The 24,005-nt window shown below is 36.6% G+C and overlaps 2 protein-coding genes across 16 annotated transcripts in view; one reads left to right on the top strand and one right to left on the bottom strand.

Moving 5' to 3' along the window:
• The window catches only part of wdr5 (WD repeat domain 5), a 17,413-nt gene extending 4,393 nt beyond the window's left edge, over positions 1-13,020 (bottom strand). Inside the window, exons 1-12 of one of the 3 annotated variants that reach the window (XM_073934420.1) lie at positions 12,587-13,020; positions 11,447-11,504; positions 9,975-10,105; positions 9,681-9,789; positions 5,521-5,594; positions 5,181-5,270; positions 4,931-5,020; positions 854-937; positions 665-720; positions 524-570; positions 225-300; positions 83-116 (exon numbers count right to left, since the gene is read on the bottom strand). In XM_073934420.1, coding sequence (XP_073790521.1) covers positions 83-116; positions 225-300; positions 524-570; positions 665-720; positions 854-937; positions 4,931-5,020; positions 5,181-5,270; positions 5,521-5,594; positions 9,681-9,789; positions 9,975-10,055 — 741 coding nt within the window. In that variant the 5' untranslated portion in view covers positions 10,056-10,105; positions 11,447-11,504; positions 12,587-13,020. 3 annotated transcript variants of the gene reach the window in all.
• On the top strand, positions 12,508-24,005 carry brd3a (bromodomain containing 3a). Of its 13 annotated transcripts, none has more exon segments than NM_001123389.3 (12): positions 12,508-12,672; positions 14,277-14,632; positions 15,095-15,232; positions 15,323-15,458; positions 15,555-15,745; positions 15,847-16,218; positions 16,304-16,432; positions 16,539-16,745; positions 17,103-17,171; positions 18,034-18,251; positions 18,345-18,628; positions 22,023-24,005. In NM_001123389.3, coding segments are annotated over 11 exon segments (2,052 nt in total). In that variant the 5' UTR covers positions 12,508-12,672; positions 14,277-14,431; the 3' UTR covers positions 22,130-24,005.

Genomic DNA, 24,005 nt, shown 5'->3' with positions numbered 1-24,005 from the left:
AAAGAAAATATTATTGTTATACACCGATTGAGAACTTTTTTATTATTAAAACAATGCACTAAACAAACTGAGAAACACTTACCTTTCCTTTGCTGTAGTCCCAAAGCTTCAAAGTACTAAAATATGAAGGGAATGCATGTGGATTAATAGAATTTACTTTAAAGTTTTCTTCTTTTTAAATAATACAATTAAATGTTGAAAATATCAAAATGTCCTTGACTTACTTGTCCAGAGTGGCAGCCAGGATGTACTTGCCATTGGGGGAGAACTTCACAAATGACACTGGTGGGTTGTCGTCATCTGATGAAAAATTGGAAATGTATACATTTTAATGATTGTTTATGCCTCTTTTAATGTCTTTCTTGTTACTTAGCGTACCTTAAAATTAACTGTGTTATACTAGTTTCTTATTAGCCTAAAGTTATTTATGCATATCAGATAAGAACAGATAAACACAAATGATTGCCATTTACACAACAAATCTAACCTTGTTTGTAGTCATTTTAAATGCTGATCAACTTACCAATAAGTGTTTTAAGGCACTGGCCTGATGCTGTGTCCCAGATACGACTGTTTAAGTCAGAAAGTGGGTATGATTGTTAGCTTTTTATTTCTGAAATATTTTTTCACTCTTGATTTTTTTTCATAGTCAAAGTTCACTCACCAAAGTCCATCATAACTGCTGGACACAATCAATGAGCCATCTCTATTGAAATGAACCTAAAAAAACAAACAAACAAAAAAAAAACAAATACACAATTATAATTCAAAGAAATCACTTAAATTGATGTCAGTTGTACACAATTGTGAATTGAATCATCCAGATGAAGTAAAAAAAAAAAAAAACACTAACCGCAGAGACAGGGTCTGAGTGTGCTGGAAGTGTCTTCAGACATTTCCCCGTTTTAACATCCCAAATCCTCACACTCTCGTCAAACTGCATTGGAGAGAAGAATTAACATGTATTAGGGGTACAATGTATGAAGTCATTAGCTATGTTTCCATCCACCTATTTTTATGCGCATATGCAAAATAACGGTTGATATAATAACAGTAAAAAACGGTTGATGGAAACGTCATGATGCGCATGAATTTTGAAAATGTGCATAAAAAAATTATGCGCATAACTGAGAAGGATAAACATTATGCAAGATATGCATAAACTACAGAGGAAACGCTTTTACTACACAAATTACAGTATGCACAATTTAAAAAGGTCATGTGATTTTGTTATAAGAGAACATGTGATAAAAATCTAAATCATGTGATTATCATGTGATAAAAACCAGCAGGCTGAGCACACTGTAAAACATTTGAAATTTAGTTTTGGTCATTCTAAAATGTCTTACCGTTTAATTATCAGTGTTATTATATTATTAATGATCTCCAGAATCAAGAGTGTCTGTGCTCCGCGTCTGACACCTTAAAACGCCACCCCGCGTTCACTGCATGTGAGAATTGTCTTCTTAGGCGAAAGTCATTAGATCAAGAAAAGATTGATGCAGCTTCTCCAACTGCAGCAAATTTAGTTTTTACTGTTGATATTTGGCAGCAGTTAATCAGGAAGTGTGTAATTTGTTCGCTTTGACTTGTTGGATGGAAACGCTGCTTTATTTGGACGTCTTTTATGCGACAATCCAGTTTTGCGCAAAAAGTTAATTTGCAGTTTTGGATGAAAACAGCTCTTGATTACAGTTTTCAAGAATAGAGAAACAAAGCTACAACTCTGAACTCAAAAGACAGTTTTCTATTGCAGAGAAGGGTATTGTTTGGCGCAGCTTTTACATTTACATTTTGGATTTACACTGAAGTTTAATACCAATTAATGTGGATATCTAAATTTGCGCATTGAAGTCATTGTTATTTATTCTTGGTCAGTTCGGCATCTCTGATACCAAATGTAAGGAACCTCTGGACCTCTTCTAATGACAAGGATACTACCATTTCAGGTGTTTTTTCTTTCAGTGGTATAAAATGATTTAGTCGTGCAAACTAATGATACAGCAGTGGCTGCTACTGACCATTTAAACAGTGTTTGGTGTCTCATGTCACAAATCCAATAATGCTGGTTAGGTTATGAGCATTCCTTCTGACCAAGTGATCAGCAATTTGTAAAATGCAAAGTTTTGGAAATGACACTGCTCACTTTAAACTTCATTTAAAGAGGTCGTTTCGTTCCAGGACGCAATTGTTTCTGTTCTGTATTTCTTTTCTTTCTCTGCTCTACTCTAGTAGGAGATAATCACCATCACCTATTGCTAATGATAAACTGCTCACTGTTTGGAGGATGAGAAGAGCAGTGGACATTTAAACAGCATGTCTCTACTAGAACAGTGTTTGTATGTATCTCTGTGTGTGTGTGTGTGTGTGTGTGTGTGTGTGAGTGTGTGGAGGCTTTTTTGTGAGGTTTAACACTTTTGATCTGCATTATCTGTTGATTAGGAGTTTTAATTTGTTTAAGTTCTGCTTTGTTAATGCTGTTGTCAATCTTATGTAGTTTTTGCCTCAGAAACTCTTTTTGGTTGTGAGTTTACTTTTAATTGTTCAATAATACTTTATTGACTCTTTGTTTTGTTAATGTGGGATCGGTTAGTAGCAACATCAAGCAGCAAAACAAGCTGTTTTTAACGTCTAAAAATTAATGGAAGTAAATGAGACCAGAGAACTTGAGCTAAAAAGATTCCAATGGCTGCACTTGCTCGTACGTGAAGAATAAGGTGAATGTGACGTTTACATACATTTCAGTTGTAGAAAGTTATGGAAAATGAGTGCAGGTTTTTACTAAAACTAATTTTGAATTTTTAAGTGCGGTTGTGTGTGTAAAACAATATAATTTTATAGAAAAATGATGGTCCTTTTCTCTATAGAAGTTGTTACTCTACCCCGTTTGGAGCATTATTATGGAGGTTCTAAGTTATAACTAGGGCCAGACACAATCTGCGGACATTTTTAGCTATTTCTGCACAGAATTTAGTGAAAAATCTGCAGATTTATGCTGAATGATTTTGGGAGTATCATAACTAAAAACTAATATGAAATAAAAAATAATACCTTTTTAACTTGTATTTAAAATTTACAATGCAAATTCAATTAGATCCACTTAATTAGTAAACAAAGCAAGTCTCTTATGTAATGTATCTACTACAAGACAGAAAATATTACTTTACAAACTGTATTGTAAATAAATCAGAAGAACATTTTCACATTAGTCAATAATAATACTAATATTAATTTAAAAACCGAAGAAATATAAATTCACATTAGTAAATAAATAGACTCAACGATGGGCTAAAAATCTGCGAAAATGTGCAGATTTTTGCGTGTACAGATTCCGTTTGGGCCTAGTTATAACTAACGAGGTTCAAACGATGAATAGATGACAGAGAAACTATGGTTTTGGGGAAAGACTGGTCACTAAATCAATCATTTTCCAAACGATGCATCGTACTATGATAGTTCAGCCACTAGTTATGTGGTTGTTTGGGAAACACACCCCTGAACATTACAGTGGAAAAGCACCTAAAAAGGTCTTCAAATTTTGCAGACTTTTTTTTTTTCCAAAAAAATAAAATGCAATTATCATGATGTTAAACTAAACATTTAGTATATAAGACAGATACATATAATTGAACATAAAACTAAATTAAATGAAGTAGAGCATTCAAGTACAAAAATAGATTAAAATGTAAAGTAGCACAACAAATAAACCTTACAGACAGTGGGAGATTTTGACTTTAGTTATTTGATTCACAGCTGCAGTCAATTTACAGGTTTCTCACACCTTTTCCAACTTCAAAATCCAGCAATTTTTAAGGTGCATTTTTATGCTTTTCCAGCACCTAACAACCGCGGTAAATTACGTTTATATTTGCTGAATGTACTTTTCCACATTTAAATCTATAATTTGTGCTATTTTACAAAACACAATATAAAATTTAAATTGTTGAATACTTGAGCATAGATTTATTGGGATAGTTCACCCAAAAATGGCAAAAAAAAAAAAAAAAGTTCAGTTATTGTACAAAGTATCTTTTTGAATTAACTTAATATTTGCATTCATCATCTTAATATTAGTAACCAGGTCTTGACATTGACTTTTTCCAACGTTACTAGTCACTCGCCATTTTTACTAGCCACAATTTTGTTGTTGGGAAAATATTTTTATATGCAGAAATATGACTATGACATGGTAAAATTACTTGATTTAGATTTTGTATTTGTCCAAATGCCTTCTCATTCACTTCATGTTTTGTCAAAAAATTTAAATGTGTCACAACAAGCTAAAAATAGCTGTATACTATACTTTATATTTAACAAAACATCAAAAAATAAATAAATAAATAAACAAAGAAAAACAATTGACATTTAAAAAAATAATTTGTCATGTATCAGAAACATGCACATCTGTCCTCTTGAAATTGCAATTTCAATTTCAAGCAGGTTCAAACACTTTTTCCAAAACCCAAGCACTTTTCTGAAAACACTATATTATAAATCAAGCATTTTCCAGGATTTCCAGCACCCGTACAAACCCTGAATTTAAGACAGAATGCATGAACCCAATATACTAATACCCATGCATTCTCCCTCTCAACAGTTTACATTTACTTTTGCATTTTCAGTCATAACTGACTGTGCTTATAAGGATATTAACTGAGATGGATATTTTGACATCTGTCCGTGTAAGTGTGAGAAGATGCTTAATTAAAGCTTTTACAAACACTATTTTGGCCACAATACAATTGAATCAATGTAGAAACAGAATGAGAACACTTTGTGCACATGTCAAACTTGCCCATTCACGGTTGAACATACTTTATAAGTTATGTGTTAAATGAAGCAGAACACTAAAAGCTGCAAGCCCAGGGATTTACACCTCTAATATTTATATATGTCTGAATTAAGAAAACGATAAAGTGAACAAACTTACAGATCCAGAGACGATGAGGTTGGACTGGGGGTTGAAGTTACAGCAGAACACATAATTGCTGTGTCCCTTCAGCGTCTTTAAACACTTCCCCTGGTGATGACAAAAACAAAAACTGATGATAAAATTATACTGACCTACGAGAAAATAACTCTAACAGAATGCAAATAGCATCAGTATGCTCACTCTGCTTGCTTTCATCAGTTTAGGTTTTACATTTTTCTTTCGAATGTTCAGTTTTGCCTTAACTTACAGAGCTCACATCCCAGATCTTCAAAGTCTTGTCATCAGAAGCTGAGACCAGGAGGTTGGAGTCTGAAGACCAGGCTACATCTGAGATGCCCTGCAGGAGAAAGAAATCCAGTTCACAACAGCAATCTGGTACAGTAAAACATTACAGAGAAGCCAGATCTTTTGGGGAACTCAACTTTATTTATAGAACACTTTCAACACTATAACTGAATCCAAAGTGCTGTACAGACAAAGTTCAACTGAAAATAAAATAAGGCTAACAACTAAAAGCAAATGAAGATAACACTATAGAAGTGAAACAATGATGACAGAAATACCAACAAAACATACAAGGAACTCACAAGTTTGTGTCCAGATATCGTCTTCTCAAACTTGCCATCATATGCACCCCATATTTTGATCAGCTTATCAGCAGCTGGACGAGAGAGAGAAAAAAAAAATTACATCATGACTTTGTGTTGTTCACAAGACACTAGGACTTCCTTGAGGGTAGTTCAAGTGTAATAATTAATTAAATAAACGTTTAAAGCTGCAATCAAAATAAAAATAAAATTTTAAAATGACTTGGTCTGATTATCCCACTGAAAAAGATTGCAATGCTGTAACATTCTGTGTATTCTCTGAAAAGCTGTGTGCTTATAGTCTGAGATGATATCAGGGTGAATGACTCATAAGTGCATTCAGCTCTCACGGTCGAATATGCATCGACAATGCAGCAACAGAGGCATGAAGGCACCATCCATTTAAACTTTCAGTTTCTGCAGTGAATTAATGGGAGTGGTGCAAATCTTCATAGTTTAGAACTGAAATATTGCAATGAGTATGTTTAATAACAATTGCAAAACGACAGACATTAATTCACATAGAAGCAAGTAAAATACGCAGGTAAAATGTACATAAATAAAAAAATAAAAAGCAACTAGCATTAAGTTAACTAAACCCAGTATACAATAATATTGTATACTGGAAATCTCACAGACTGATGAAAGGACAATTTGACTTTGAAAACAATGTTTTATTTGACTTTTTAGACTTAAAAGTCTTAAATAACAGATGTATAAAAATGTGACACTTTTCATTTTCTGTTTTGAAGCCCAATACTGTGATTTAAAAAAAAATCAGTTGAAAAAAAAAAAAAAAAAAGATTGCATTATATGTAATCAATAAAAACGTATGCGTGTACTTACACTAACTGGCCACTTTATTAGGTACACCTTACTAGTACCGGGTTGGACCCCCCTTTTGCCTGTAGAACAGCCTTAATCCTTCACGGCATAGATTCAACAAGGTAATGGAAATATCCCTCTGAGATTTCAGTCCATAATGACATGATGGCATCGTGCAGTTGCTGCAGATTTGTTTGCTGCATATCCATGATGCGAATCTCCCGTTCCACCACATCCCAAAAGTGCTTCATTGGATTAAGTTCTGGTGACTGTGGAGGCCATTTAAGTGCAGTGAACTCATTGTCATGTTCAAGAAATCGGTTTTAGATATTTTTTGGCTTTATGACATGGCGCGTTATCCTGATGGAAGTAGCCACCAGAAGATGGGTACACTGTGGTCATAAATGGATGGACATGGTCAGTAACAGTACTCAGGTAGGATGTGGCAGACACAATACTCAATTGGATACTAATGGACCCAAAGTGTGCAAAGAAAAAAATCCCTCAAATCGATACACTACCACCACCAGCCTGATCCATTGATACAAGACAGGATGGATCCATGCTTTTGTGTTGTTTACGCCAAATTCTGACCCTACCATCTGAGGCCCCGTTTACACTAGTGCGTTTTAGTTTTAAAACGGCGTTGTAGAATGAAAACGATCCGCGTCCACACTCGCGTTTTACCCAGCGTTTCTGAACAGCTCTCCGTCCACACCAAAACGTTGAAAACGCACATCACGTGATCACACAGACACTCTCGGGCAAGCGCTCCAGCATTTCTACCCAGATGAGAGCTCTGCTTGTCGGACTGCTCATCAAGCATCTCCCGCTGGATCTAATCCCACTATATTTGCTAAACGTGATATTTCATTCATGTTGTTGTCTTTATCTAACGACATAGGCCAATTCCCTGACTTTGGTCATTGGAATCTATTAAGTTACTTGTTCACGGGTAACATGTTTTGGTTAAGCGCAAAGATAAGTTAATGATTAATCCAGGTACATTGACTGATCGCTTGCCTTTATTTCCTACAATGTATAAACTTATTGTATGTTATACTTTTATAATTATCAATTATTAAAACTGATATTCAGCAAAAGAGAGGGTGCGTTTCGTATTTTCACTGAAATTGAAAGGAGGCAGTTGTTATAGGCTCCGTTTTGTTATAAATATCCACACAGTGAAGATGACGCCCATATATGCAGCACGGCGCCTCAACATTTCTGCTGTCAGTTAAGTTGCTAATATTAAAAAGAAAATAGGCAGTTCCTTAAATAATGATTACATTTTATTGTTGAGAAAGTGAAACAACGTAGCCAAGGTGATGTGAATAAAGTTATAAAGTACACTGTTCCCTTTGAAGATTTACCCGTGTCCTCGGTATGTTTTCCATATCAAACTGAAAAGGGGGAGACTGCAGCCTTGATCAAACTTGCGAAGTCTTAACTTACAAGAAGAGGATGCGAGACTGAACTGTGCGTGGGCTACTTAATATTGAGGAAAAGCCCCAATCAGATAGGCGAACGTTTGCAGCCCCGCCTCCGTTTTCAGATGTCTCCGTCTTTACCCATCCACACTGAGACGGAGCAGCAGCGTTTTAGAATGAAAACGGCCTTTCCAGCTTTTTCAAAAAGCTCCGTTTTCGGCGCTCGAGAACTCTGGCGTAGTGTGGAGGGATGGCGTAACCGTAGCAAAACTTTTGCGTTTTCAAACTAAAACGCATTAGTGTAAACGGGGCCTGCATGTTGCAGCAGAAATAGAGATTTGTCAGAGCAGGCAACGATTTTCTAATCTTCTATTATCAAATTTTGGTGAGCTTGTGCCAATTGTTGCCTAAGTTTTCTAGTTCTTGGCTGACAGGAGTGATAGAGCTGTAATCGGGCCATAAAAGTTAGGCCCGATAGAGCCTGAGCCTGACTGAATTCGACCCGAGCCTAAGAGGTACATTTTGATTGACAGCTTTTTAAAAGCTCAAACTTGTTTATAGCCCTACATTATTCACGTGCACATGCACAAAGCTCTTTTGGCTTTTTTCATGAATGTGTCTTTTATATGCGTTTTAACCTAATTTATTCATAACAAACGTAGGCTGTAAGACACTTAGAAATTGGAATGCAAAGCCGGGATGCAAAGTACTACTGATCTGGCAAATTTAGCATGTTTTGGGTAGGATTGTTTGTTCATCTTTCACCAAGCCAAGAACATCAATTACATTTTTCTATGACATCGGTTTCAATGTAGAGAGTGACCTCGTCATCTTCCCTGTTACCGTAATACACAGTGTATGAGCGACTGCTGAAATACCTTGGAGACTAGAATGAATGGTCTTTTTGAACTGGCAGCTGGCCTGATCGCAGTCAAAATCTCTTTTTGACGTCTCAGTCATCTTTTGTTTCACCATTGCAGGGATGGATTTTAATGTTGTAACAAACTATTTGATTTCTCGTTGGGTTCAGGCAGATATCTTCAGCTCTAAGGAGTGGTACATGGTGAGGTCTCCTGCTGCTGTAGCCCATTCGCCTCAAGATTGAACATCTTATGCATTCAGAGATGCTCTTCTGCATACCTCGGTTGTAACGAGTGGTCATTTTAGTTACTGCTGCCTTTTTTTCAAATCAAACCAGTCTGGCCATTCTCCTCTGACCTTTGGCATCAACAAGGCATTTGCACCAACAGAACACCAGCTCACTGGATTATTTCTTTTATTGGCCATTCTCTGTAAATCCTAGAGATGGTTGTGCATGAAAATCCCAGTAGATCAGCAGTTTCTGATATACTCAGATCAGCCTGTCTGGCACCAACAACCATGCCACGTTCAAAGTCACTTAAATCACCTTCCCCATTTGGATGCTCGGTTTGAACTGCAACAGATCGTCTTGACCATATCTACATGCCTAAATACATAGAGTTGCTGTCATGTGACCGACTGATTAAAAATTTGCATTAACGAGCAGTTAACCAGGTGTACATAATAAAGTAGCCAGTGAGTGGATAAGCAAGCGTTTCATTATATCCATGAAAGCATTTGAATGTATGTATGTGTATATATATATATATGTATAATAATGTAACATTATATATATATATATATATATATATATATACACACACACACACACACACACACACACACACACACACACACACACACACATATACATACATATATATATACACACACACACACGCACTTCTTTTTTTCCATCCAGAAATAGCTTTTGAGAGAACTATGTTTATCAAAAAAATAAATAAAAAATTGATGCCTTTGTTAATTCTATATGCTCTAATTATTTCATATTAATGCAAGTGCTGTATTAATACAAGTACTTACACGAGCTGGCGAGCCACTCCCCACTTGGACTGAATTTAACTGAAGAAACTGCTTTTGTATGCCCAGCCAATGTGAACTTCAAGGTGTAGTTTGGCTTGACAGGTGCTGACTGAGATAGAGCAGAATACACATAAACAATGACATTATCACAGATCATATAAAATTTAGATCCATAAAAAAAGCTGCTATACCATTTTTACCACAGTATATCCGAAGCACAATGTAAAAAACACCCATAAGGAAGGAAAAAACTGGTCACAGACGGGCGTTTCCAGCAGTGTTTTTTTTCTTTACCTTACTCTGGCTGGCAGAGGCAGCTGATGCCGGCTGTGTTTTAGTAGCCTCTGTGTCTGGTTTCTTCTCCTCAGTTGCCATGGCGACCAAGTTGGAGAGAATGGGTTTACAGAGGCAAGTTCAACGTCAATCTGAATGGCAAAAGGAGAAGTACTAATGAGTGTTTAAGTGGTTTTACATGCATTTATTTAGCAGACGTCTATTCTAAAATAAAGCAAGTGATGCAGTTCTCACAAAACAGATGAATTTTAATTTAAGACTTCTAATTTGAATGACACAATAAATGCAGGAATTAGGTGTTACAATCAACATTTATGAAATCCCTTAAGAATCCCGTTATAGTTTTAAAAACATTTTATACCGACCTACAGGTAAAACTGAAAAGCACATGTTGGCTTCTTTAGCACACTTGTACGTGTCACATCCTTTTGTGATCATACATGGATCATTTTGTCCCAGTGCTCCAAGTATAATGGTTTCCTAAAATTGTGTGTGATATTAAAGGGATAGGTCAACCTAAAACAAAACTCATTCCCACAACCACCCAGAGGCTCTAAATTTCTTTCTTCTATTCAACAAATATTTTAAAGAATGCAGAGGAAAAAAGCGACCACTGTCTTCATCAGTTGAAAAAAAAATTACTATGGAAGTCAATGGACACTGCTTTTCTACATGTCTTATTTTTGTGTTCATCAGAAGGAAGAAAGTAAAGCAGGCTTGGAATGAGTGGAGGATGATAAAAGAACGAGAAAATTTCTTACTTTTGTGTGAAATATCACTTTAACGTTTGAGAAATTTGGATTTGACCCTAATTTAATTTCCTATATTAAATTGTTGATCTTTTGCATTAGAACTATCACTTTAAGATCACAGCTGTACATGATTATTGAGAAATTGCTGCTAGAAACGGCAACATTGCATATAGAGCATCAGGGGTATGCAAACATATATGTGTAATAGATTAGTATAAACTAAAAGGTTTAGTTGATCTACTATTAATATACGATCAATAGAGAAAAAAAGGCAAACTACAAAAATGAAAACTAGAACAAGAGTTCAATATTATATTGTTTGGTCGATGACATGTTTGTTTGGAACTGAAACAAGTAAAAAAAAAAATAACCTGGATAAACACTAACACTAAAATGCAGGTACATTTTCCAAAGCTCTTGTCTGTGTCAGCGATAGATCTATGAAAACAGCAATACTGTTAACGTTAGCTGCTAGGCTATCTGAGAGGCGCAGGGCCTCAGAGCAACCATGGACCACCTGCAACCCTTGAAATACACCCACATTTACACATTATCGTTTACAAACTCGTGGTTTTACTGCAATCGATCAGGTAAAACCCCCGTCCCTTCCCTCGTAAAATAGTTGAAGCACAGATTAATGGATGTCTTTTCTCGGCACACATGCCTCACTGTCTTTCTCCATACATTCAGACAACAAAAGCAGCAAGTAAAATCACTCACCGGCGGCTGTTAAGCGGACAATAAGAGCTGCTTTCTGCTTTTTGGATGAGTCCACTGCCTGGTTTGAATAGAAATGTAATTATAAATCGCAAGAGAGGCTGTTTTGATCATGTAATGAGCTAGTGATCGAGCTAAATACGATGGTGGATGAGCGCCTCTCTACCGCAGGCTCAGGCGGTAATGTGGCAGTGACAACCACTGCGCACGCGCAAAACATTCTTCTTCTTCTTCTTGTGTGTTTTATGGCGGTTGGCAACCAGCTTTTGGTGCATTACCGCCACCATCTGGATTGGAGTGTGGATCCGGAGTTAACTAAACCATGTTTTATAGTTAAACAAAGCCCAACCATAAAAATCACAAAAAAAAAAAAAAAAAAAACAAAAAAAAAAATAAAAACCCCAAAAAAAATTTAAAATCAAATTTTTGCGCGCAAAACATTACGGCGGATCAAGAGGGACATTTTTTCAAAGGCGAGATGTATCGACTAAACACCGGTCACCATGTGGCAGCATCAGTTATTACATTTTCACTCTTTGATGTTTTTCTAACAATAATTTAATAATTATTTTTAAGTCATTTTGATAATTACAAATGTTATTATTATATAATTAAAATGAGCATACAATACCAGAAAAAGACATTTTATTTACGTATAAAAGTATAACTTAAAGGTGTACTTATTTAGTTCATAAATTGTTCTTTTGAGAAGGTACCGCACAAGTGACAGCTTTTGTACTTTTTGTGTATATCATTATATTATATTACAGGATAAAGACGAATGTGGTTATTGTTTGATTATTTTCAAAGTTTGTCTCCTTCTTTTTCCTTTATTATGTGTATGCTGCTTACAAATTATATGTGAATTATATGAAAACACGCTCTTTCCAAAATATGGAATTATACGAACTGTATTGCTAAGTAACGCTGGGGTTTTATATATTTACTAATTGTTTAAAAGCACCCATGATGTTTTTCTCAATATTAAATATACTTATATAAATCTATATAAATTAGGTTTAGAATAGGGTTCCCTCCATGAGCACGATCACGGGGCATCTACAAGATTGAGAACTTGTGGTTTAATGCTGAACAGCAGATGGTTGAGCGCGCCAATGCGCATGCGCACAGCACTTCGCGTACCTCATCTCTGTGCTCCTGCCCAGCCTCCAAACAAGCGACGAGCCACTGGGATTGCCACACGGTAACTCCTTTCCTGAAGCCTTTGAGTAAGTAATCGTCTGCATTTTTGGTTTAACAACATCTTTTAGTGTAATATTTCGCATTTCGTGGCTATATTTCAATAGGGTCTGCGCTCAATCAGTGAATCACAGGAGAAGCCGTTAGCCAGTGGCTAGTTGTTTTCAACAAAGCGGCAATCTAACAAAGCCTCACTGAAATAACATGACTAATCTCATTCGTTTACCCACCAGGTCATTATCTGAACCTCTACTCCACCACAGCGTATCTCTGTGTATGATAGATTGACGCGAGTCAATAAAAAGAGGCTCGAGAAGGTGCAGAAACGCTAAGCGTGGATGCTAACTCTGTTAGCTGCGCGCCATCTTAATGTGAGTGATTGACTGTGTGCTAAAGCTAATCAGTTGCTCAGCTCTTGGCGCCTATTTCCCCATCATATATATTAATGAATTAAAATTTCAAACATAGGCTGGTGGAGGGCTAAATATGTGGTCTGGATGAATTTAAAGGCTTTGTTAAAAATAATTACATTTGAATTAATTACTAATCTGGTCGTGGTATGTGTTTGCAGTCGCAGCACAGATAATTACATTTTTTTCAGCGTTCTATCTTGATATCCATACTGTAGTAGCTTGTTGCAAACCTGAGTTTTTCCATAATGTTTCATAAATATATTTTGAACGTAGACATTTGTTTTTGGTGGAAACTAACGAGTGGACCCGGTTCAGTGAGGCAGTGATTGTTTACGCGGTAATGCTGCGACTGCTGCTGTTTGTTTTCCCAAACAGCTACACACGTGCATAAACCAGCTAAAGTATGTTTAAAAGCGTAGTTGTAATCATTTTTACTTGTTTTTGAGGTGTTCCTAACCTGACCGTCTGTTTAAAAAAGTCTCAGTTTTAATTTAATCGATGTTCATTTGTGTTCCGTAAGTGAATGATGACTGAGACTGTCATTTTGCCTGTTTTTGTGTTTCACAGAAGTAACTTTAAGTCATGTTGACTTGGCTTAGAAGAAATTATATCATGACATAAATAATATTACATAATTACAGGGAAGAACTTAAAAATATGGTTTTAACTTCAGCAACCGAAAAGCATCATTATGTGGGTTTCCAACTCAGAATTAAAGTCTTGATGTACTAATATCCTTGTTTCATGCACAGGGTTGATTTTAAGTGTTTTAGCAGTTTTTAAATTCTTATTTTTGTTCAAAATGCACTATATACAGAAGTCATAATAAAGGGGTTAAACTTTCACCAAACATGTCTAAAACTGTTAAACACCAATTCTTGGGACTATTTTGAAAAGCTTTTTGGTCTATTTCAAAAGTTTCCTGTGTGTGCTTCATGTATGGATGTGTGTGTTTGTTTGTGTGTGTGTAAAAGGAATTTTAAATGTCATGATTTTGATAGAACAGGCCATTGTTCTTTAATAGTTTAGGTTTCCTATTCCCTGTCACCTTCTTATAATTGGTTGCTCGCTGCTCCACTTATTTTATTCTTAGATTAATAATTATTCTGTCACAAAGTATTACTAATTTTTCAGTTTTAATTGCATCATGCTTTTAAATGCATAGGTTAATTTTTTTAAGCATGTTGTTATGACTCATTTGTTTTTGTTTTTGTTTTTAGAGGTTGAAGGTTGGGTCCTGCAATGGGATATGGTCCCTCTCAGATGACTGAAGAGCTAAAAAAACAGAAAAGCATAAAAAAGGCACTCTGAAAATAAGTCTTTTGCAGAATAAAAAAACCTTTCCCATTAAGCAGTTTTTCCCCTCTTCACCAAAATGTCAGCTGTCACTTCCGCAACCCCAGAACCTCCTGCAGCCGCAAACCCTCCTCCTCCAGAGGTGATCAACCCTACCAAACCTGGCCGCAAGACTAACCAATTGCAGTACATGCAAAATGTTGTTGTCAAGACGCTGTGGAAGCACCAGTTTGCATGGCCATTTTACCAGCCAGTTGATGCTGTTAAGCTTGGCCTTCCGGTAAGTAAATGTGTGTTAGACATAATATAATTGTTTTAGCATCCATCATTTTCCATATTTAAACTAGCTTTTTTATCATGGAAGCCTGTATTTTGCGGTTGAAAAAATTAGGTTATTCTGGCTTTTTTAACTTAACAGTTATCAAACTCTCACAATTGCAAATGCACATCTCACAGTTTGTATTTATCTTGTCAGAACATAACATTTCTAAATTTTCAATTGCAAGTTAGCATCTGTTGTATCTTGCAATTTGAGATTATATGTTGCAAGTTTCAGTAAATTATTGCTTGCAATTGCATGTGTTTTTTTTTTTTTGCTTTTTAAATTATTGTTTAATTTTTTAATAACCCCTCATCAGAGTTGTGATATGAGGAAGAAGGTCAGCTAGATGAACCCTATGGTTAGTTTTGTTGTTTGTGAGGATGAAACTTTTTGTTGAAAAACTTTACTTTTTATGTCTAGGATTATCACAAGATCATAAAGAACCCAATGGATATGGGCACCATCAAGAAAAGACTGGAGAGCGTTTACTACTACAGTGCAAGCGAGTGTATGCAGGATTTCAACACAATGTTCACAAACTGTTATATTTACAACAAGGTATGACTTGGCACAGACTAGTTTAAAACACAGTTTTGAGACAGAGGAAGCTTAGACAATTAATGTATATATTTTTATTTGTTTTCTTAGCCAACCGATGATATTGTGTTGATGGCACAAGCGTTAGAGAAGATCTTCCTTCAGAAAGTGGCCCTCATGCCCCAGGAAGAGGTTGAGCTGCTTCCACCTGCCCCGAAGGGCAAAGGGCGCAAACCAGCAGGGCCTGGTAAAATTGAAATCAGCTGAATAAAGAATTAATCATAACATCCTATATTCATGCATAATAAATAATATTATTTTCCTCCTAATTATTTAAATGCAGGTCAGCAAGATGGAGCCGTCTCCACTGGCTCACCCACATCAGTTTTTCCAGGTGCCACATCGCCGAGTTCACAAACAGCAGTAGTATCTCCAGCTCCAGTGCCCGCTATCACTCCTAGCATACCAGCTGTACAGAACACAACTGCTGCCGCTGTGATACCCAGCATGCCTCCATCACAACCCACGGTTAAAGTAAGTCACATGACTTCTCTGGACGTCACATGACATATTTAGTGTCGTTGCCTCACCACCGGCTTTGTGTTTCCCCATTTGTGGTTTTTTGGTTTTCCTAGAAGAAAGGGGTAAAGAGGAAAGCAGACACAACCACCCCTACTACCTCTGCTATCACCGCGAGCAGAAGCCAATCACCCACCCCAATTTTAGAAGGCAAGCAGAGCAAGGTGGCAGCCCGGCGAGAGAGCACCGGTCGCCCAATTAAACCACCTAAAAAGGATTTTGAGGATGGTGAACTAGGCGTGCATGGTGGCAAAAAGGGCAGACTTTCAGAACAGCTTAAGTACTGCGATGTCATCCTTAAAGAAATGCTGTCAAAAAAACATGCTGCGTACGCTTGGCCATTTTACAAACCTGTTGATGCAGAGGCTCTCGAGCTGCATGACTACCATGATATAATCAAACACCCCATGGACTTAAGCACAGTAAAAGTATGTTGAGTTTGGACACTAAGCTGTTATAATGCCTTCACTTTTACAAGGTAATATTCATGTTTATTTTCTTGCCTGCTTACAGAAAAAAATGGATAGTCGAGAGTACCAGGATGCTCAGACTTTTGCTGCAGATGTGCGATTAATGTTCTCAAATTGTTACAAGTACAACCCACCTGATCATGAGGTGGTTGCTATGGCCAGAAAACTGCAGGTGAGTCGTTGTTGTATTCCCTTCTCCATTTGACAATTACGTTCCCTTTGTTTAAATCAAAACTCTTATTAGAATATAGTGACGTTTTGCTTGTTATTCTTTCCAGGATGTGTTTGAAATGCGATTTGCAAAGATGCCTGATGAGCCAGTGGAGGTTCCTGGGGCAGGTGGTGTAGGTGGGGCCGGTGTGGTCAGTAAGAGTACTGTCAGCAGTGAGAGCAGTGGCGACTCCTCCACCTCTGACAGCTCCGACTCTGAGGAGGAAAGGGCCACCCGGCTTGCCGAGCTGCAGGAACAGGTGGGTGCGGAACAGGTGGGTTTCAAAACAAGGACCAAGTTCCTTTATCCTCTCCAGGCTCAGAGATGTTCTCAGGCCACATGAAATGTCTCAACCTTTTTACACCTCACGCACATGCCATTCTTAATCAATGCTTATTCTCTAAACAACCTGGAAGGCTTCCACTTTTACAGCAGCACCTTTTTGCTTTCAACTTGTGCACTTGTACAAAGAGCTGTTTTTTTAGCCCTCTACCGCGACAAGCTGCATATATTGGTTTGCATTTTAATCTCAAAATGCCTGGATGTAGATGTAGTATCATTTATGTTGTTTTGTTTCTGTCTTATTGGAGCTCTATATCACATTTTCTTCCCTTGCCATTTTTTTTACCAGTGTATCTCTTTGGAGCACCCCATTGGTAGCAGAAAGGGGATAAAAAACGGGTGCACCAAGAATAATCAGGTGATTTCACATTTCCCTGTCCCTGCCTATGAACATGTTGTATTAGCTGTAGTTGCTTTCATTCTTTGTATTAGATGGTCAGGAGCATGGTATGGATAGTGAGATCAGCGGTAGAGGGTTAAAAGCAGCAATAAAAATATTGACTTTATTGGGTGGTGTTGGGAACCCAGCTGTGTGTGTTTAGGATGGAAGTGCTGGAAGTTTTGGGAATGAATAGATTAAAGTATTTGTGTGTATGTGAATTTTCTCTGTTCATGTTGGCTTGCTTTGCATTTAGACAAACCTTTGCTAGTTCCAAAAAACAAATGGAGGTTCTGACTGCCCTTTATCCATATTTATGCCTTTTTAAAGTATGTTAAATGTGATCTGTATTTACAAGGAATGTCTTTGTAGGATTAAACCCCAGTCTTGTGGGGGGTTTTCAACTCTTAAATTTATTCTTAACACCCTAAGTGGACCCCATTGCAAAACACATACATGTTTTAATAACTATAAAATGTAATATTTTATTAATAGAACCATTTCCCCTCTGGTGATAAAGGGTAGAATTGCCTCTGTTGTTCTTTTCATGTGTGTTGTTGTTCATTTCATTCTGTTTTCCTTTACATGTACCCTGTTTTGCAATCACATAACACCAGACATGTATGGTTTTTGCTTGTCTATTGTTAAACTGAATTTGGAAAAGTGAATATTTTTCTATTGTTGTTAGTTATGCTTCTGTTTGATTCTTTTGCACTAGACATTCAAGATAAATGAAGTCATTAGTTCTTTTTGAAGAAAAAATGTTTATGCCATGTTCAATAATTGCTGCTTTGTCTGGCTGGAAGCAGATCACTAACTCCCCCTTCTTGGCTCTCCCCAGCTGAAAGCCGTCCACGAACAGCTAGCTGCTCTTTCTCAGGCCCCTGTAAGTAAACCAAAGAAAAAGAAAGAGAAGAAAGAAAAAGATAAGAAAAAGAAAGAAAACAAGCACAACAAATCCAAGCCAGAGGAAAAAGCCAAGCCGGGACAGCCACCGAAACCAGCCCAGCAGAAAAAGGGTCCCACCAGAAAGGCTAACAGCACTGTTCCAGGAAACAGGTTTGCTGCTTTTGTCTTATTTCAATAAACCTAATGGAAAATGATCAGTTGAAGTCTAAAGTGTTTCTGTTGTGTGCTTGGAACTTTTCTCAGGCAACCAAAGAAGGGTGGCAGAGGGCCAGGCTATGAGTCTGACGAGGAGATGTCGCTCCCCATGACGTACGATGAGAAACGGCAACTGAGCCTCGACATTAACCGGCTGCCTGGAGAGAAGCTGGGTCGGGTGGTCCATATTATTCAGTCCAGAGAGCCTTCGCTGCGTGATTCCAACCCTGATGAAATTGAAATAGATTTTGAGACGCTGAAACCTTCCACTTTGCGAGAGCTGGAGCGATACGTCAAGTCCTGTTTACAAAAGAAACAGAGGAAACCTCCACGTAAGTGCACTCTCCTTGGCCTATGTGCCGTGCTGTTGTCATAACATGATTACTAAAGAGTTATTCATCACCATTAAAACCTGTAAGAGGAGTTCATCTTTGGGAGCACAAATAAGATTATTATTATTATTATTGTTGTTGTTGTTTTTAATGTTATAACTTATAAAATCTGAGTAATTGTAAATCTGCTTACCCAAAACATTGATGCTTCTGAATGTTTGAGGAGATCTGTATCATGGGTGCACAAACTTTTTCGTATAAAGGGCCAAAAGCCAAATATCATTGAGATCTGTGGACCGAAGTTAAATATACCAAGCTATATAACATTATAGTTGCCATAAGTTTTTTCATAAGATTTAAAGTAAATAGAAAACATTACTTTAAATCATAATAACTAATACAGTATAACATTTAAATTAACTATAATGTAACATAACCAATCACATTTATAACACTGGATTTCAATAATGAATACACTAGTCGAGCAGAATCTGCTTTTGCATTGATTTATTCTCTATCCATCAGGGGCATCATGTACGAAGACTTGCGTGGAAATCTTACTAAAACATTGCGTACGCACAAAGCTGTAAATGTGCGTATGCAGAAAAAAATTCAGATGTATGAAACACTGCGTACGCCGAATCTCACGCATATTCTTTTGTACATCCGAATGAACGTGAAACTGAGCGCAACATGCACGAGCACAAAACCCCTCCCTGCCTCCTCCCCCGTATGAATATGCTAATGACTATGCTAATGGAAAAACCCAACGAACAAGCAACGGCAAAATCAAGCAAAAAGAGAAACTTTGAACAGAATGTGAATTGGAGATGCTGCTTTCGGAGGTAGACCGGAGAAAAGCGGTGTTATTTGTAAGTTTGTTCTCCGGAATTAACAACAAAAGAAAAAAATAGAGTGCGAGAGTTTAGCTGATACGGTTAACACAGTTGGGTCTACACACCGCACTGAGTGCATTTGAAAAAGAAATAGTGTGGTTTATATCTGTAAAATGTTGTAGTTTTCTTCGCAGTCTCAGTGGCGCACCTCATAAGAAGCATGTAAGCATGAACTGACACGTTCGAGCCTAATCTCGGTTCAAATCCAGCGTCTGAGGAATTCTTTCTTCTTGTTTTCCCCGCTACATATCAGATTTTGCCCACTATTTATCACGAGAAAGACAAGTAGGAATCATCAATAAGTTTGTGCATCATATTTTATTTGCACATTTATTAAATGAAAATGTTTCTGATTCACGCATGCAAATTCATCTTCAGATAGTGTCTTTATAGCAATGTGTGTGCGGTAGATAGCTCAGATTACATTGGGAAAACAGGCGACCGCTGCAAATTAGGCTTTAATGTTTAGCTGGTCAACTGTATGGTATGGAAATCTTACATACCTACTATATGAACCCGTCTCACACAGACGCCATTGCAAGGCTCAGACACTTTGTAGAGAGGAATTTAACACAACTGCCTCTAGGAGTCGCCAATGGAAATAAAACAGACACGCACAAAAAATGTGCGTACGCCTGCCAGAAAGCTGCCGTGAACCTGCGCACATTCCCACGTTCAGTTCATTGTTAGTAAATCCAAACGTGAGCGATTCTGAGCGTGAAACCTGGCGTACGCAGCGTTGATACATGAGGCCCCAGGTGATTGTATGTACATTTAAACTAAATCTGAGTAATTTATGATATTTCATGGAAACATTTTATTTCAGTTAGTTTTTAACAATTAAGCAAACAAAACAAAAGTACATTAGATTTGAAATGACAACCTCTAAACCAGGGATAACCAAACTTGTTCCTGGAGTTCCAGTGTCCTGCAGATTCTAGCTCCATCTCTAATCAAACACACCTGAACAAGCTAATCAAGTTCTTACTAGGTATACTTGAAACACTTAGGCAGGTGTGTTGAGGCAAGTTGGAGCTAAACCCTGCAGGGCACTGGACCTCTAGGAATGAGATTGGTGACCCCTGCTCTAAACCATGTCCATTATTCTTCCTCTCTTAGATGGGATTGTGTCCCTTTAATTTTGAGCATCCCTGTTCCATATGAATGAAGTCTTTTGCTTAAATATACAATACTTAATTTTTGCGATTTTAGAGTGTATATTCACAACAAACAAATGCATAGTTTGATGTCATGATCGTGTGGAATCATAGGAAGTGTAGTCTTCAAAACATGACGCTGCAGAAGTCATGTTTAGGGATGAACTGAAGTATTGAAAACTTGTAGTATAAAGTAGCACTGAAAGACATTGATGCCTAATGAAACTGCTGAAACAATTGCAGATGAGAGAAGAGCATCTTGGTTCTGTTAAAATGGCACTCTGTGCAGTCTAAATGCACAACAGCATCTAACTTATTTTAACTAAAATCAAGGACATGGTTCTGTTCACTAGTCAAACTTGCCAGATGTTAATATTTTTTTAAACAGCTGGGATTATTTAAGCACAAAAATACTAGTGGTCAATGGATAATTCAACAAAAATATTAAAAATTGTCCTTTTAACAAGCTGATTAGATAAGATGTTGACTTTTAGTAGCATATAACTGCAAGCATGCAGTCAAACTCATTGGTGGGTTTGCATCAAAGCTTCTGTGACCAAATTTGAATGTGTTAAACATTGTTCACTTTAGATTCAAGTAAAAGCCTTAATTAAGGTATTCATCCTGTTATGTAGCCACATTTCTTCAGAAGACATAAATATAAATTTGATTTCTGTTTTAAAATATTTTGGAGTAGTAAACATGTCAGGCTAAGTAATTAAAATCAATAATTGACTTTGCTGTCATCTTTTGTTTCAAAAACACAGATTTCATCACAGTTTAACATCTTTGAAGATCTTTTCAGCTAGAGATACCATTGTCATATATATATATATATATATATATATATATATATATATATATATATATATATATATATATATATATATATATATATACTGTAGGAATGGTATGGTGAACATTTTGGCACTTCTAAAACTTTGACTTTACTGCAGTTTACTACAACTGCAGTTTACCTTAAAAACGGTTATCGTCCCATGCCTAGCGTAGATGTTGGTTTAGTTCAAATTCCCATTAACATTACTTTTTAGTATCATTGCCATTATTCTTATTATTTAATTTTTGTTTTTTGGTATATAAACATGAGCGTGATTGACTTGAGTAGTGTTTGGACTCTCAGTAATGATTTTAAACCACACTGAACTGAGCTAAACTAAACTGAACTGAACTTTAAACTATAAAACCTGAACTACCCTGATCCTGTTACTATGACCATTTATGTGAAGCTGCTTTGACACAATCTACATTGTAAAAGTGCTATACAAATAAAGCTGAACTGAATTGAGTAATTACTCTTTTTCTCTCTTTCTGTGGTGTCAGAGAAAGGAGGTTCTGGTCCATCTCGGCTCAGCGGCAGCAGCAGTTCCTCAGACTCGGGGAGCAGCAGCTCCAGTGGCTCCACTTCAGACAGCAGTGACTCCGACTGAACACCTTTTTATTTACTTTTTTATTTTTATTTTTTTAAAAAAACATTGTATGCAGTCAAGGTTGTTTCCCCTCTGAGACTTTTTATAAGAAAGAAAGAAAAGAGACAATAAAAATGCATCATGTCAGAATTTTTTTTTTCTCTTGGAAATGTCATGAAGAAAATTACAGATTAAAAAAGCAAATTAATAGATTGCTTTTTATTTCCACTGACTCTGAAAGGGATGTCCTGAAGCTGCAAAGAGAGGAAGTCAGTAATTCTCTTCTCTGGCATCCTGGTAATGTTGTACGTTACCATCGCAAAATAAAGCATCCCATCTCACCAGAGAGAGCAGAAAACTGAATGCTCACACTCTTCTCTCCTGATTCAACTTCTGCACCGCTCTGTGTTGTATTTATTGTTTTGTTTTTTTCGTTTTTGCTGTGGCCTCATGTTTTTCCCTATTGGACGCTGTGCCATTATTGACTTTTTTTTTATTAATACTTTCTTTTATTATTGTCCTCTCGTGAACTGAAACGTATGTCTATGAAAATCATGCCTTTCCTATTGTCACAAATCTTAAGTAGTCCGGGGGAACAAATGGCTTTAATTAGGCACTACACGGTCTTTAAAGGTAATTTGGCCATTATCGTACAGTAGAACTATATTAAAACCATCTTATGCGCTCTTCAACTAATAGATGTTTGATCATGGGAATCAAGTAGATTTGGGTTTTTTTTTTTTGTTGAGATGCTTTGCAGTGATGTGAACATGTAAATCAAGATCACGTGCAGACTTCCTGTTTTATTAAACGTCTTGGTCAGCAATAAACGCAATTCCAAACAGACTGACATTTTTACATCAGAAATCTATTAGATGACTCTGAAAGGGTTGATGTGAATACTGACTCCTGTCATCTGCATTTTGATCTTTACTGGTATATTGTGATAAAGCAAATGACGATGCGTTTGTTGTTTATTTCCAGTGTTCTGACAATGATCGTTAAATCACAGAGTCTTCCTCTTGTCACGCTCTTGCAGAATTGAATTATGAATGTAAGGCTATTGTAGATCTCATTAATAGTACGCAGTTCCAATCAGGAGTGTTTTCCCTTCTGATGATTTCCAGCCATTCTTCATGCGGATTGCTTTATGATATCTTAGAATAACTATGCTTTTGATTATATTCTGAAGTGTTTGTAAGATATTGTAATGTCCTCTCTGAAGTTAGTTTTTAAATACTTGTAAGTATTGTAAAGGGAACTGGTATTTGCTTTATTTTCTTCAAACAGTTTGGGATGTATGGACTGGTGTTGTGAAAATAGTATACAGGATCATTCTGTAATGTTTTGGCAGCCAAAATTAATGAGGGACATGTATCTTTCAGACTAATTAAAACACTAATAGATTTAGTCAAATCATAATTATTTTAAGGTTTTAATCATGGTATTCATGATTTTGTTGTTGTCTGTCTTATTTGGGTGCAAAACTTCCCTGAATCACTTCTGAGTGTCTGATTTAAATAATGATCGACTTCTTACTGGTTAGCGATGGAATGAAACGAAATATATGACTATATAGATAAATATATTCAACTTAATTTGAATTTAGGCCCTGATTTGCAACAGAAAGGTTTTTTATATTTAAATCAAAGTTTACTTTTTATCTTTGACATGCATGCTGATTTATTGTATTTTTCTTATACATTTTTTTGAAGCTGTTTATAGTTATACTTCTGTAAATGTCAGTCATGGAAACAACAAAATCAAGAATACAGTGTGAGTAGATGTAGATGTGAGGTTGGGACAGAGGCAGTGGTAGAGGCTAACATTTGATGTAAAAGCCTGGAATGTGTACTCCAGGTAGATTTTTTTTATAAATAAACAACAAAAGACTTTA

This window comes from Danio rerio, chromosome 21 (assembly GCF_049306965.1).
Source record: "Danio rerio strain Tuebingen ecotype United States chromosome 21, GRCz12tu, whole genome shotgun sequence".
Taxonomy (NCBI): domain Eukaryota; kingdom Metazoa; phylum Chordata; class Actinopteri; order Cypriniformes; family Danionidae; genus Danio; species Danio rerio.
Note: the sequence above shows the minus strand (reverse complement) of the source record. Positions and strands in the feature narration are given on the sequence as shown.